The sequence below is a fragment of the Chenopodium album genome, chromosome 27 (assembly GCF_948465745.1).
Source record: "Chenopodium album chromosome 27, dcCheAlbu1.1, whole genome shotgun sequence".
Taxonomy (NCBI): Eukaryota; Viridiplantae; Streptophyta; class Magnoliopsida; order Caryophyllales; family Amaranthaceae; genus Chenopodium; species Chenopodium album.
Window position 1 is genome coordinate 18,950,572 of NC_137860.1, and position 15,798 is coordinate 18,966,369.

The 15,798-nt window shown below is 35.4% G+C and overlaps 1 protein-coding gene and 2 non-coding genes across 3 annotated transcripts; 2 read left to right on the plus strand and 1 right to left on the minus strand.

Annotated features, from left to right (window-relative positions):
• Positions 1-11,248: 11,248 nt before the first annotated feature.
• On the minus strand, positions 11,249-13,070 carry LOC145619731 (protein FAR-RED ELONGATED HYPOCOTYL 3-like). Its single transcript, XM_081674433.1, has 3 exons — positions 12,767-13,070; positions 11,421-12,283; positions 11,249-11,314 (listed from the first exon to the last, which is right to left on the minus strand). Exons 1-3 carry the CDS (start codon positions 13,068-13,070, stop codon positions 11,249-11,251), a joined length of 1,233 nt encoding a protein of 410 aa, XP_081530559.1.
• Positions 13,071-15,222: 2,152 nt separating this feature from the next.
• LOC145621771 (small nucleolar RNA R24) lies at positions 15,223-15,315 on the plus strand. The gene has a single exon (XR_014108569.1). It is a non-coding gene; the product is annotated as a small nucleolar RNA R24 (small nucleolar RNA).
• A 110-nt stretch (positions 15,316-15,425) lies between these two features.
• On the plus strand, positions 15,426-15,547 carry LOC145621778 (small nucleolar RNA snoR98). Its single transcript, XR_014108575.1, has one exon. It is a non-coding gene; the product is annotated as a small nucleolar RNA snoR98 (small nucleolar RNA).
• Positions 15,548-15,798: the final 251 nt, after the last annotated feature.

The following is a 15,798-nucleotide window of genomic DNA, read 5'->3' on the forward strand; positions in this document are numbered from 1 at the left end:
TAAAAAGAAAATTTAATAAATTCAAAGAAAATGTATTGGTCAACGAAAACTTTAAATGAAAAAAAAAATGTATATGTACACTTTAAGAAATTTAGATTTTTGTTTATAGTCTTATTATCAGTTTTCAAGCATAGGCTATTTATTTTTTTTTGTTTTTTGTTTTTAATCTGGGAAAGAAAAAAGGAAATATAATACATTGAAAAAAAATTTATCGGTCAACAAAAACTTTAAAAGAAAAAAAAAATGTATTGGTCTTAAAAAATGTATATGTACACCTTAAGAAATTTAGATTTTTGTTTATAGTCTTATTATCATTTTTAAGCATAACTAGCAAGTTAATTTTTTTTAAATTTTTGTTTTTTTTTTTTGGGAAAGAAAAAAGAAAATATAATAAATTTAGAAAATTATTACACATCAGACAAAACTTTAAAATAATAAAAAATTTATTTGCAGGTGGGGGGTGTTGGGAGGAATCGAACCCAGGCCTATTCTCAATAGCGTGCTAAGAGTGGAGAGTGAGTGACCATTGGGACGGTACCTCGACCGTGTTACATAGGCCTTAAAAAATGTATAAGTACCTTAAGAAATTCTCATTTTTGTTTATAGTGTAGTTATCATTTTTCAAGTATGACCAGCTATTATTTTTTTTTTTTTTGTTTTTTGTTTCATGTTCAATTTTTTTTTTTTATTATCTGGAAAAAAAGAAAATATATTAACTTTAAAAAATTATTACACATTAGGGAAAACTTTAAAATAATTAAAAAATTATTTGCGGGTGAGGGGTGTTGGGAGGAATCGAACCTTTGACCTATGCTCAGTGTGCTAATTAAGAGTGGAGAGTGAGTGACCATTGGGACGGTACCTCGACCGTGTTATACTAGCCTTAAAAAAAGGTATGTGTACCTTAAGAAAATCTCATACTACATATTTGTTTTTATTTATTTATTTATTAAAACCAATGATTTTTGTTTATGCTCTTATTATCATTTAATTTCAAGCATTTACCACATATTCCTTTTTTTTTTTTTGGATTTAGCTCAAATCCAATCTGATCCGAAAAAAATTTTGGTTATCAATATTTCAAATCCAATCCGATCCGAATAACTTACCAACTTCAATCCGATCCAATCCATATTATACTTCGGTTTTTTGGATCCAATCCGTATTATAATTCGGTTATTTGGATCCAATATCTGAATTTAAGTACGTGTCGCTAATTTTTTTAGGTTTAATGTGGTCATAAAAATATAATTACAATAATATCCTTGGTAATTACAATCTGAATTCCCCTCTTTCCCTTATCTCATATATATATCAAATCGATTTCCCCCTTTGTTATGAACCCTAATTTCACGATTTCCCCAAATTCTCAATAAGAGGCAATGAAGAACAGTCGTTCACTTGTAATTATGCCCTCTTTGAATTTTCTTGACTTGTAATTATGGTTGGTATGACCATTGGGAAGGGAAAGGAATTTTGAAATTAAAGATTCTTTCAGTTACCGAAAAATCAGATTGTTCAAGTCTTTTCTTGTCAAAGTAATATTTAATTGCAATTAATATATTACATAATTTAGAAAATAGCTTTGTTATATATATATATATATTTATATAGCAGTGTTTGCTATATGCAAATTAGCTACTGAATTGTGCCAAAAAGCTAAGTATAAATTAAAATCTTAGTAAATTGTTCAACATCTTGGAATGGCAAATTTTGCGATGACATTTACCATTTGTTATGAAGATCATCACAAAGATAAGCTGGTATGAAACATATAATTATTGCTTTATTATTGTTGTAGTTATGTGTTTTGGTGAGATTACTTTCTGACATGTGTATGTTTGGTTGTGGCTTATATATTGAGCTGGTATTTTGCTAATGTGTATTAATTTACAGCGTATTCCTGATGAATTTAAGGACATCTTGAATGATGGTGATAAAGGGGTTGATTTGTCACTTAAAAAGTATGGTAGAGTGTGGCAAGCTACTATGGCATATGAAGAGGACAGCAACGGTTGGTTGACTATCTTAGCAGGTGGTTGGGTTGAATTTGTAGAAGAAAATGAGATAAGGGTTGGCGATGGTCTAAAGTTTACATATAGAGGGAATAGCTCTTTCTTGGTAAAGATATTAAGGCCATCAGAAAGCAAGAAATCACAAAGATCTGAAGCTGAAAAGAGAACTGGTGGCTCGAGCTCGAGTAAGAGGCCAGGACGTGGCTCAAGCTCGAGTAAGAGGCCATGACGCAGACCTGCTTACCATGGTAGCTCAGCAAATATAATCGAAACAAATGAATGGATTGATGACCTTGAACGTTCCTGTTCTGAGCCACATTTCAAGTTTATTTTCACTCTAGCTTACCTTAAGAAAGGAGTAATTGCATGTGCTGATAATAACTAACTATTACACTTTTTTGCCCTGGTAAAGTATACACTTACTCTAGTTCAATTATTGCAGAATGTGCCTGTTGACTTTGCTAACATCTGGTTAAGCGAGTATGAAGATTCCACTGATGTGATGCTTCAAAACGTTGATGAGCAAATCAATGTGAAGCTGAGAGTATTCAAGAAGGCTGGTCTCATTACCAAGTGTGAACTACAGGGTGTTAGGGAATTTATTGATCGGTACAACGTTCAGGTAGAAGAAGGTGCATTAATTAAGTTTCTAGGAGGAGATCCGGCAGTGTTTGATGTAGATCTTGTCTTAGTGTGAGCCACTAAAGATGATCAATTGTTTAAGCTTTTAGGACATCTTAATTTATTTGTTAGATTTTCATCTAATGCTAGTCATTTAGTCATTGACCTGTTATGTTGCTATTACAAAACTGTAAACAATTGGGTTAATTGGAGTTTGGAAGTATCTTTTGATAATAGATGGAGTTTTGATGTATTATGGTACAACTTTCATAATTTTAGCAAGTATAGTACTTATGCTACTTTTTTTAAGTAACAACAATTGACTTTTTGCAGCATAATAGCACAATATCTACTTATCTACATCTATACTTACTTAGTATTTAAAAAGACAAACCATAATTACCTATATTATTAAATTGCACGTTCTTCCTTTGAACTCAAGATGATCTACTATTAAATTGCCAATTTAAATGTGTTTGTATTAGATTATATGTAATAAATCATTTTAAGTGTAGATAAATCCCAAAATAAAAAGTTAGAAAGGTTAAAAAAAAGGGTTGGGGAGAGCCACAATGTTACTGGCAGGAATCGAACCTAAGACCTTGGAAACTTACGTGTTGCTAATTGTTTGGGATGCAAGTAACCATTGGGACAGACATCGACCGTGTTAACATATTACTAAAACAATTATATATACAGCTTTTTGTTGGCTGTACAAATTAGTAACGATTAGTAACGTGTTGTTTATATTAAGGGGTAGATGGGAAAATTTGTCTAACTTGGAGAACCTTTGGCATTAGAATGATTAAAGTAGTTCAAAATCACTAAAAATTTGAGGTGAGGGGGGAAATAAGGGGGTCTAGGAGGATTCGAACACGAGACGTGTCGATAGGAGCTGAAGCAGAGTGTGTACAAGCAAGTGCCATTGGGACAGTCATCGACTGTGAGATTTTGTGCTCAAAAAATTGTTTTATACCATCTGTATCCAGTGTCAACAATTATAATGTTACTAAAAAATTAAGAGATTATTTACCAATCAACTTTGGTAAGATCTTGCCTTTGACTTTTTGGTAGGTGATTATTTTAAATATCACAAGATTATCACTATTACATGCAATAACAAATAGGGGTGTCCATTGTTCGGATAAAAACCGAAATCCATTCCAATCCATATCGAATTATCAATTCGCATCGGATCCAAACTTTAAAACAGATTGGATTGGATTGAATGTTTTTGAAAATTCGGATTTTTGGACCATGTACAATTTAGATCTGGCAAATGGGTCATTCGGGTCGGGTATGGGTCAGGTCATTTCGGGTCGGGTCAAATTCGGGTTAAAAGGTTATCGGGTCAAGTTCGGGTCGGGTCGGGTCATTTCGGGTTTCGGGTTGATTTCGGGTCGACAGATAATCGTGTCGAGTCGGGTATCGGGTCAACACTTCGGGTTGAGATCGGGTCGGGTCAAGTTTGGGTCGGGTCAGTTCGGGTTGGGTCAATTTTCGGGTCAACTTCGGGTGATGCACTAGGTTACACATTACAGATTAATAAAAAAATTAAGTCCATTTGATTACAGTTCTTTGCTATTTCGGTTTGCTAAGGTCAAGTCTTTAGCTTAAATAGATTCTGGTCATTTCAGGTATAAGAAAATTTTGGTTCCGATCACTTTGGTTTTCGAGGCTATTTGGGGCAATTAATTCAATTTAAAGGGCGGGTCAACTTCGGGTCTCGGGTCAACTTCGAGTCGGGTAATTTCGGGTCTCGGGTCAACTTCGGGTCGGGTCATCTCGGGTCAGATCGTTTAGGGTTTCGGGTCAAGGTCGGGTCAGTTCCACTTCGGGTCGGATATGGGTCGAGTCGGGTTGATTCGGGTTTTGGGTCAATTTCGGGTCACTGGTTTCAGGTCGATTTCGGGTCATGGGTCGGGTCATTCCGGTCAGGTCATCGGGTCTGGGTCAGGTTTGCCAGGTCTAATGTACATGTACTACTAATCATGAGCGTTATTTACAGAAAATTATTGTTAATATTAATCATGTTAAACCTATGTTTTCAATACCCAAAAAATCGCATTATAATCGCATTATACCCAAAAAAAATTTAGCAATGTAATTTTAATTTGGATTTTCTGATCTGATGAAATAAACAAATTATAATTCGAATTGGATCGGATCGGATTTGGTAAGTAATTCCAATCAGAAAGGCAAATCATCAAAAGTTTATCTATACGGTAAAGATTTTTTTATATTAACAACTGTACATGATTTTAATTACCAAACTAACTTAAAAAAAATATTCTAATTATTCAAATCAGGGGAGTGACAGATCATCATCGAAAACCCACAACTTTTCCTGAACGCCCAGGTTCTTCATCCTTCTCACTGTCAATTTCAATTGGAAAGTCAACAAAGCTTCCAGTTTTTGGCTTCTTCTCCTTCGCCCTGCTTCTAGCTATCTCCTTAGACCTCTCCTTCCTGCGACTCGCCTCCACAGACCTTTCCTCCCTGCGACGCGCCTCCTCAAGTCTTTCCTTCCTTTGTCGCGCAACCTCATCACACTTAGCAATTTGTGCATCCACATCCTTCATCTCCTCCATTAACGAGTCAAGCTTTTTCGTCGCTGCATAATATTCTCCACTCAAATTTTCTTTCATCTTAACAAGAAAATTCCGGTACCAGACATCAAATATGGAATCATCATCACTTAATGACATGATGAAATTAAAGGGGTAAAATATAAAAATGAAAGAATTCTGGAATTGGGAGAAGAAATAGAAGACAGAGGGTTAATTAAAAGAGCGTCTTTCTCAATACTTTATAGATTGGTATTAGTGTGTAAAGCCGCGTCACTTTAATTGTGTCTGTTGAAGCGTGTTCCCAATAGCACGTAAACCAAGAAGTTTATTTCTGATTTGTACAATCAATAATGTTAATATTCAATTTATAATGTTACTAATACACACGTCATACTGTACATGTATTTTTTCACAAAAGCATGAATAATTAGTTAAAATGTAAAAAAAAAAACGTAATACATTGGAATAAGGAAAAAAAATTGTGGGGGGTTGCTTAAAGGATTCGAACCTTTGATGTGTGGTGGGGAGGAGGAGTATAGTGTGTAGAAGCTTGTGCCATTGGGATAGTCTTTGACTGTGTTTATTTTGGCACAACAAAATATTTTATACCAAACTGAGACACTAAGTGAGTTTGTAATAGATGGTGTTGTTTTTTATTTTAATAAAAATCAGACCTGCCTGCCCATGGCCCATGGGTCGAGTCCAACCGGGTCTGGGTCGGGTATAGGACCACCCATTTCCATCCCCAATTGCAATTTGGAATAAAAACAAATAATACAACTTTAAAAAAAAAGGGGAGGATAATGGATTGTAGCAAGAATCGAACACTGATGTGGCCTGGGGAGAAGGATTAGAGTACGTAGTAGCAAGTGCCATTGGGACAGTCTTCGACCGTGTGTATTTTTTCACTAAAAAAACTTTTATACCATGCAAATTCAGAGTGAACATGTCAGTAATGGTGAATGGTAAATATAATGGCGAATGGTGCTCAAAATTTTTTGATTTTTAATGTCATTTACGGATTAAAATAAATAATAATTTGAGACATATATTTATTTAAAAAGGAAATGACATTTATTATTGCTCGCCCATCTTATTTTTGCTTGGATATCTTCCCTTTACGGAATATAAGTAATATAATTTTGCAACTTATTATTGTTTCAAATTACAATTAACGTGTTGATCAAATTTTACAATATAGGTAATAGATGTGACAAGTTGTTGTCTACAAATAGGGACAACGACTAACCACATGCGTCAGTGCGTGTAGGTATTATTGTACGAAATGGTTATGCTAGTTTTGATTTTTGCATTTTAAAAATCATTCTACGTAAAATGCTTGAGACGTCATAAGTGTTTGTTCGTTATTATTCTTTCTAGATCAAGTCATCATTGCTTGATTGTGATTGGTTGCATTTTAAAAAAAGAAGTTTAGGTAGTGTTATTAAATGTAGTGTTATGAAAATCTATATTTTTTTTTATGAGACAATGAAAATCTATATTAATAACACTATTTAAGGGAATAACACTATTTAAGGGCAGCATTAATTCTATGAAATTGATGCTTTTTATGCATAGCCAAATTAAAATAACAAATTATTTAACTTTAAAATCTTAAAATCTTTATGTATTCCTCACAATATCAACTTACTACTACTTAATTGTTCATCAAATTATTAAAATAACAAATTTTTTTTAATTGCAGATTATAAGTTCTTGTTACTCACAATATCTACTTATTACTACTTAATTGTTGAACACATCAAACATAAAGACATGGAAAAATAACATATCCAACAAAAACATATCTACTAATTACTACTTAACTGTTCAAATTACACACATAAAATATTAAACAAACATAAAACAATAAAATATGTACTTATTACATACTCATCTACTTGTTACTCTTAATTGTTCAACACATAAAACATAAAATAGACATGCAACAACAACACATCTACTAATTACTACTTCATTGTTCATACTACACACATTAAACATCAAATACACATAAAAAAATAAACATTAAACATTGATCATGTTCAAACTAGTCAAACTTTTCGATGGTAGAAGCAGAGTGTCCGTAAGCACCAGAACCATCGTCAGAAACCTCCGGAGACCAGTGATCACGGACATGATATGGAGCGTGGGGATCCACCTCCTTCGGGCTTGTGGATCTCCTCTGCCTCACTGTCCACTGCCTCGGCCTCGGCCTGTTCCCAACCGGTTGCACTCCTCCTACAACAGCGGGTCCCTGTCCATAAGCATCACCCACTGCTGCTTGGCCATCACCATCACCAGCCCCACCAGAAACCCTCTTCACTGCCTCCGACTTTGCCCCCTTCGTGGGTGCCCTCTTCCTAGCCCCCAACCTCACCCTTGGGCCCTATTCCTTTTGTCTCTGTGCTTCATTGTCCTCTGCCTTATCTTTGTGAATTTTAGATATGGCCGCATCAACATCATCCATTTCAGACTGCAGGGATTTGCACATTAACTGGTAGTCAGTCAATTAATCTCTTATCATTTTCTTCCTCAACTCAAGGAATTGCAATTCAGAGTATTTGGGCTGATCGTGCTATGACAGAACCATTGGTTGTTTGCCCTTGTTTTGTTTAACCATTTTTGGATTAACAGAGAAAGAAAGTAAGAAATTAGGAACAATAGAGAGAAGTTATGTAAAAATGGAGAGCAAAATTAAGAGGAAATTGAAACAAATGATGGAAGTTAGATAATATTTATAGAGTGGGAGTGGGAGTTATTTGATCAAAGGGGATGATGTCATACATACCCTTTCAACTCCCTCTTTCATTCCCTCTTTTTTTGCGCCAAAAATTATTTGACACAATTACAAAGGTCTTTTCCCCCAAAATTAAAAAAAATTGGAAGGCTTTAAGAAATGTAGAGTATTTTTCTTGTAATTAAATGTAACATATTCTAATATTTGCTATTATTTTTATCAATAAATTTAAAATCTTAAAAAATGTAAATTTTTTGGCTACAGTATTATGTATATATATCAATCACAATATTCCCGTAATTGCAATTTTTAAGATACAAAGAAGATTGTGATTGCAACTAATTTTTTACCGTGGTATCCCAGTATTATTTTTGGGTACGTAAACAAATGATCTAATCTATTTTCAGAATGTTCTTATGTAGTAGTAGATTTACAATTTTTACTATTGGACAATTAGAATATAAACTTAATGGTTTTGGGTTTATTGGTTGAAAGGGGTGGCAGAATATGAATAGACATGATTACATGAAAGGTTGCTTGTTCATGTAGTAGATTTTGGTGGCATGTTTATTGAAAAGTTTGTTCTATAATTAAATCTACAAAAGTAATCTTTAAAAATAAAAAATAAAAAATCTACAAAAGTAAATAAATTCGGTCCCCCTTGCGTAGCCTTTTTTTTATTTTGGTTTTTCAATTAAAATATTAATTTAATTATGCAAATGAGAGTGAGAGTGCAAAGCAATACTCCCATACTATATACTACATGCGGTCCAAATTACTCGCAACTTTGGGGTATTATTTGTGAGATATAAAATATTCCAAAGTTGCGAGTAATTTGAACCGGAGGTAGTATAATATTTGTTCCCTAATTATATCACGGTCGATGACTGTCTCAATTAGTTTACATTCTACCTACGCACTATACTTGGTTCCAGGTTCGAGTCCCAGCAGCCGCATTTCCCACCCCCCATTTTGTTTTTTTATTTTTTGCTTTTTACACTACTCCAATATTTGTTTTGGACTTTTGGGTTTATAAAAAGGTAGTCCAATTTTATCTTGTACATATACTTTTGTACAAGAAGGAGTTGCTTATATTTTCAATCTTTGGTAATGTTAATAGCCTGATTATTAACAAGATTAGCAAGTATGCAATAATAATAATAATAATAATAATAATAATAACAATATTTTGTGTTGATTTTGATTTTGACAATGTATTAGATATATAGATCCTACATTCAAATCATGTTCATACTCCAATATTTGTTTTGGACTTTTGGGTTAATTGGTTGAAAGGGGTGGCAGAATATGAATAGACATGAAATAAAGGTTGCTTGTTAATGTAGTAGATTTTGTTGGCATGTTTATTGAAAAGTTTCTTCTATAATTAAATCTACAAAAGTGGCTAGTCAAAAAAAAAATTTCCACAAAAGTAAAGTTATTTGTGAGAGTGCAAAGCAATACTCCCATACTATATATAATATTTGTTTCCTAATTATATCATGGTCGATGACTGTCTCAATTGGTTTACATTCCCACCTACACATTATAGTTGGTTCCAGGTTCGAGTCCCAGCAGCAGCCGCATTTCTCATCCCCCAATTTTCTTTTAATTTTTTTCTTTTTGAAAAGTTTGTTCTATAATTCAAAAAAAAATCTACAAAAGTAAATAAATTCGGTCTTATATAACCCCCCTAGCGTAGCCTTTTTTTTCAATTAAAATATTAATTAAATTATGCAAATGAGAGTGAGAGTGCAAAGCAGTACTCCCATACTATATATAATATTTGTTCCCTAATTATATCACGGTCAATGACTGTCTCAATTGGTTTACATTCTACCTATGCACTATTCTTGGTTCCAGGTTCGAGTCCCAGCAACAGCCGCATTTCCCATCCCCAATTTTTTTTTGATTTTTTGCTTTTTTGAAAAGTTTGTTCTATAATTAAATCTACAAAAGTAATCTTTAAAATAAATAAATAAATAATCTACAAAAGTAAATAAATTCGGTCCCCCTTGCGTAGCCTTTTTTTATTTTGGTTTTTCAATTAAAATATTAATTTAATTATGCAAATGAGAGTGAGAGTGCAAAGCAATACTCCCATACTATATATAATATTTGTTTCCTACTTATATCACGATCGATGCCTGTCTCAATTGGTTTACATTCTACCTACGCACTATACTTGGTTCCAGGTTCGAGTCCCAACAGCCGCATTTCCCACCCCCCATTTTGTTTTTTTATTTTTTGCTTATTACACTACTCCAATATTTGTTTTGGACTTTTGGGTTTATAAAAAGGTAGTCCAATTTTATCTTGTACATATACTTTTGTACAAGAAGGAGTTGCTTATATTTTCAATCTTTGGTAATGTTAATAGCCTGATTATTAGCAAGTAAAGATTAGCAAGTATGCATGTGATTATTAGCCTCAAGTGTGATATAATAAATCCTACATTCAAATCATGTTCATACATTAGATTCAACACATAAGACTCAACTCATAATAGATCAGACATGTGGTTTTTGTTACTAATTTAAATTTTTTTAACGAACAACGCTTCACCATTAGCTTAGTACAATAAACGCACGAATCCACCATCACCAAAGTTGTTCGCCTCCCGGACTAGTTGATGTTGATGTAGTATATAAACTTACAAGTCACGCCCCGTTGGCCATTAGTTCCACAAGCCTTTTTCACTACCTTATGCTTCACCACCTTATGCTCCACTTGTGAGTGATGTGTTAAATATGATATAAAAAATAATTAAATTGGAATTACATAAATGACTATATAAACTTACAGGTTCAGCATTGGCCTTGCCCTTGCCCTTGCCCTTTCCCTTATCTGGTTCAGCATTGCCCTTCCCCTTTCCCTTAACTGTTCCTGCCTTGCCCTTGATTGGTTTGCCCTTTCCCTTGCCCTTACCTTGTTCTGCCTTTCCCTTGATTGGTTTGCCCTTTCCCTTGCCCTTACCTTGTTCTGCCTTTCCCTTTCCCTTTGCCTTTACCTTAACTGGTCCTGCTTCATCCTCCTCATTCGCATCCTCTTCACCCTCTGCAGCACCATTTTCTGCATCCTCTTCTATCTCCTCAACACCATTTCCTGCATCCTATATGATATCCAAGTCAGCTTATTCCATAAATAAAAAGTAGTGACAATAAAAGGAATAAATCTTACTGGGCTAGGCTTCTTGTTCTTGTTGGGTTTCTTGTAGCCAGTTTCAGCTAACGATTTGTGCCTTGAACCCTTAGGCCTGCCCCTTTTCCTTTTCTTAATTATAGGGTCCTTTATAACAGGCATCATGGCAGATGGACATGGGTCAACAGGATCAGCATGAACTGAGACTGATGAAAACGTTCTGTCTTCTTCAACAAGTGATGAAAGTGTGCTAACTATAGGAACATGTTCCTGACTCTTCTTGTCCCTACAATCATTAACAACTTTTTGCAGCTTTGATAATGCTTCAATTACAATTTGGACTGTTTGATCATTGAGCATGGCAGCAGTTTCACAGATGGGCTCGAACTTTTCCATGATTCTGCTGAATCTCTGCACAATTTCTGTGTCGCCCGGATCATGGTAGGACACCTTGACCCTAGTGTGCTTACGGGGTACATCCTTCCGCCAATGGTCTAAAATGTACTTTTGTGGCAGATCTTCAATCTCGTTTTCGTCGAGAATTCTAATACAGTGTTTGCAAAGTATGCCACTTGTCTCAAACTTCCTGCAAACACATTGAACCTCCTTAGTCATAGGATAGTAAGTAACTTGGTAGAGCCTTCGCCTATCTGTAATGACCTCCTCACTAGCACCAGGAGGTACTATCCATACACGATCGATCAGCAAATACTGAATAAGGTTTTCAGACAAAACCTCCTTTCCTCGGAGGCTACAATACATCAATCTCAAACACTCCGTTTGAACTTCTTGAAACTTGTTGTATGTGTATAACTTTTGGAAAAAATTTTCAACTTTGAAGCCACTAACCAACCTCCTTAGGTACTTCGAGCAACGCTCATCTGCACTCACTTCATCTGACACGCGTTGAGTTAAGGCCATGTCATATTTCTGAGGAAACTCGTGGAGTTTAGTTTTACGATTTACATAGTCGTCAAAAAACCGATTGATGCTCTCCACCCTTTGTGTGGTCTTCATACCAGACCAGAAATACTCCTTCATGTACGCAGGCACCCACATATGACTCTCCTTGTAGAGGCTATGCAGCCATTCATTTTCCTCCAAGTTATACTCCGCTATGAACTCAGCCCATCGGGTATTGAACTCCTCGGGATCAAAAATCTCATACACCACCTCTTTCAGGGGGTTGACAAACTCTTAGTACCTAGACAAAAATTAATTTACCATCAGAAATATGAATACTCTAACTCTCTCTAGTGTGTTTAGCAGCAATCTTTTGTATATCTGCTCTTAAAGGCCTAATGGATCAGACTCCTCTTCACAAAAAAAATAACAGAAAAAATAAACTCTAATAGTTCATATATTTTTATGCTGCACCCAACTTGGCATATCACTAAACTATTCTAAACTATTACATCAGATTTGGAAGGCCAAATATTAGCCAGCATCCAGTCACAACAGATCATATATCATTAAACATATATTGAACTCACAACAGTTCATATATCATTAAACTTAAAAAAACATAAATAATTTATTTAACTAATATTGAACTCATACAGCAGATTATTGTACTCAGTGAAGTCAGACAACACTTAATATGAACTAATAATTGCATAAGCCACTTACCGTGCGCACTTGCCAAGTTTTTCAATGATCTATATGCCATATGCACCAACGATGAATTGTGTTTGGCATGACTTCAGCTAGGGGCCTCCGCATAGCTGCCGCTTGGTCAGTCAAAATGGCACTAGGAGCTTTGTTGTTCATACAAGCTAGCCACTGTTGAAATGTCCACCGAAAAGTATCGCAGTCTTCATGAGAAACAAGAGCACATCCCAACAACAACGATTGCCCGTGGTGGTTCACACCAACAAAGTTCGCAAATGGGAACTCGTACTCATTTGTTAGGTATGTTGCGTCGAAGCATACCACATCCCTAAAGTCCTCATAAGCAACCCTACTTCTTGCATCCACCCACATCACATCCTTAAGCCTCCCTTCTCCATCCAACCGTTGAGCATGGAAAAAATTTTGGTTGTCTGATTGCATTTTTCCAAAAAACCTCCATCATTGTCACCGAGTCCCCTCCAACCATCTTCAACCGCTTTGCCTTGTACACCTCATGTTGTAAGTCTTTGACAGTGAGACGCATTTTGTCCACTCCTTTTCGTTTGGATGCCATGCAACCGTGTATTTGAGAAACTGGTACACTTAGCTCATAGTAATCCATCAACGTCCTCCTCAATGCTGGGGTCAGGTGCTTCATGCGGTATTCCTTCACAAGCTTAGAATTTACTGGATGAATATGGTGATTATGCTCCAGGTGCACTGTCTTTAACACCCACAAGCCATCTTCATTCATTCTAGCATAAACACGGGCCTCACATTCACACTTTTTCGAAGTCCTCTTCATACGACGTAACTGATCCTCACATACCACCCCATCAACTAAACCACCTGAAACTCCAACACCCATTGCCTTTGCCCTCTTCTTGGCTTCCCTCCTAGCCCTCATGTCTGGTTTTCCCCAACACTCACACTTCCACGTGTTAGCTATTCTTTTTTTCTTGTTGTCCTCCGTACAATTTACACCTTGAACCCTAGACACTCCAAACCCCATCTGCTCAGCATACTCCTTATAGTAGGCTTCAACATCTTCCGAAGACGGGAAGACCATCCCTACCTTAGGCTCTTCAACAATTACTGTCATATCATTGCTACCAACTGCCATATCGTTGCTACCAACCACAGTGTGAGTTGTCTGAATTGTATTCAAGGGGGATAAATACCCAACATTCATGTTAACATCTTCACTAACACTATCTGCAACAACTGTGTCTTCTAAACCCTCCATATCAATACCCTCCAACATATCAATGTTAGTCCTCCTGACCTTAACTCCACTGCCCCTATCACCAACATTACTGCCCCTTATAACATCTTCACTAACATTATCTGCAAGAACTATGTCTTCTATACCCTCCATATCAATATCCTCCTCCTAAACTCAACTCCACTCTTATAAACTCAACTCCACTCTTATAACATCTTAAACAATTCACTTCCACCCTTCAAAAGCAGAACACCAATAGAATTATGATACAAATTGAAACAATCATAACTCTCCAAACAAAGTACGACAATTCAACCAACACGTTTTGGCATCACACAAGACTATAACACAGTTTTAGAAAGTATGAATTGAATTTTTATATTATCCAAAATCAATCAGCAATTATAAGAGCTTCAAACCCCATTATAAAAGATCGCATTACATATCATTATTGTACAAATTAAAACAACCATAGTCTGTGTAACAACAACCAATTGAAAAAAGTATGAAAAATCGACCAAAGACAACACCAACACGTTTTTGCAGTAACAAGACAACAACACATTCTCATATTTTCCATTTTTCACCCCTTTAAAACAAAATCAATCACCCATTTTCAGCCAATTTGTACCATTTCAACATAGGAATGTCAACGCATAACCACATTACTTTCAATTATTTGGATTTCGGTCTCAATTGTGAATTCAATTTGACCAAAACCCTAGAACAGAACAACAGATCAGTGTTCAGAAATTAACATGAAGGGACGAAGAAGAAAGATTAGAAAACTTCACCAACCTGTTATCTTCAACCAATTATGTCATCTGGGCAGGTGAGGAGAGGTTAGGAGCTTTGATAGAGTTGAGGAATTCTGAAAGAGGTGAGAGGAGCTGAGCTAATTCTGTTATTCCTTCTTGTTACGCCATTATTCATCAATTTGACACATAAGCTGTCCCCACGAAATCTGACTCAGCATCTCAGTAAGTGAAAAACATCGAAATATTTTCAAAAATGCCATTGTGAGGAACGAGCTTGTTTCTCACAATGAGCAACTGGGGCTCGCTCTTTGTTTTTTTTGTTGTCGAAGATGTTTACATAGCCTTCGAATAAAGAAGTGGTTGGTCAAGAACCATATGGTTCAGATAGAGGCTTAGATTAAAATTTTGGGATAATATCCCTTGAATCGAATGAATCATTTTATGATAAGGAATGTGTTAATTGTCTCATTCCTTTCACCTTAATGTATTTGGGCATTTGTTATAGTATTTTGTATTTATCTATTGAGTAATCTTTAATTAATGATCAGTGATGGGGCCTTAACATATAAGATGGTCCGACTATGTGTCGGAACTTCGATGAAATACTCTTGTTAACGCTTGGCCTCTAAGATAAATTATTAACTTTAAACAAAAAAATAAATTGAAATTATGTTTGAAGATCTTTAAACACGAGAAAGATTGAATTTTCAGTTTGGAGGAAAGGGATAGTTATGTCTGATTGTTGTGCAATATCAGATTTTTTATTCCTTTTGACATTAGTTTCTCCTCGGAAAATGATAGTTGCAAGATTTAATGCTTGTACACCATTCATTGTGGTTAGCAAGTTTGGCTTTTCTGTGACATGTTTTCTGCTAATGTTGTTTTTAACCTGATGTTTAGTTTTGCTAGGTCGTAATTTTTCTTTTGATGCAGGTTCAAGGCTGGCTCTTGTTTGCTATGATGTAGGCGAAGCCTTTAAGTTATAAGTTTGTTGCAGTTATACTTGTATTTTGCACACATGTAACTTGGACGAGAGAGTTACTAATAGGATCCTATATGACATCCTTATCCAAGCAGGGCGAGTAGTTGATTTATACATTTCGCGTGATAGAGAAAC

Excerpts from the sequence above, each read along its gene's own strand:
- LOC145619731 (XM_081674433.1), bottom strand. The coding sequence starts at position 13,070 with ATGTGGGTGGATGCAAGAAGTAGGGTTGCTTATGAGGACTTTAGGGAT. Across the intron at positions 12,284-12,766 it reads CATGCCAAACACAATTCATC|AGTTTGTCAACCCCCTGAAA; the intron begins GTTGGTGCATAT and ends CTAGGTACTAAG. Across the intron at positions 11,315-11,420 it reads ATGATCAAACAGTCCAAATT|AAGACAGAACGTTTTCATCA; the intron begins GTAATTGAAGCA and ends CACTTGTTGAAG.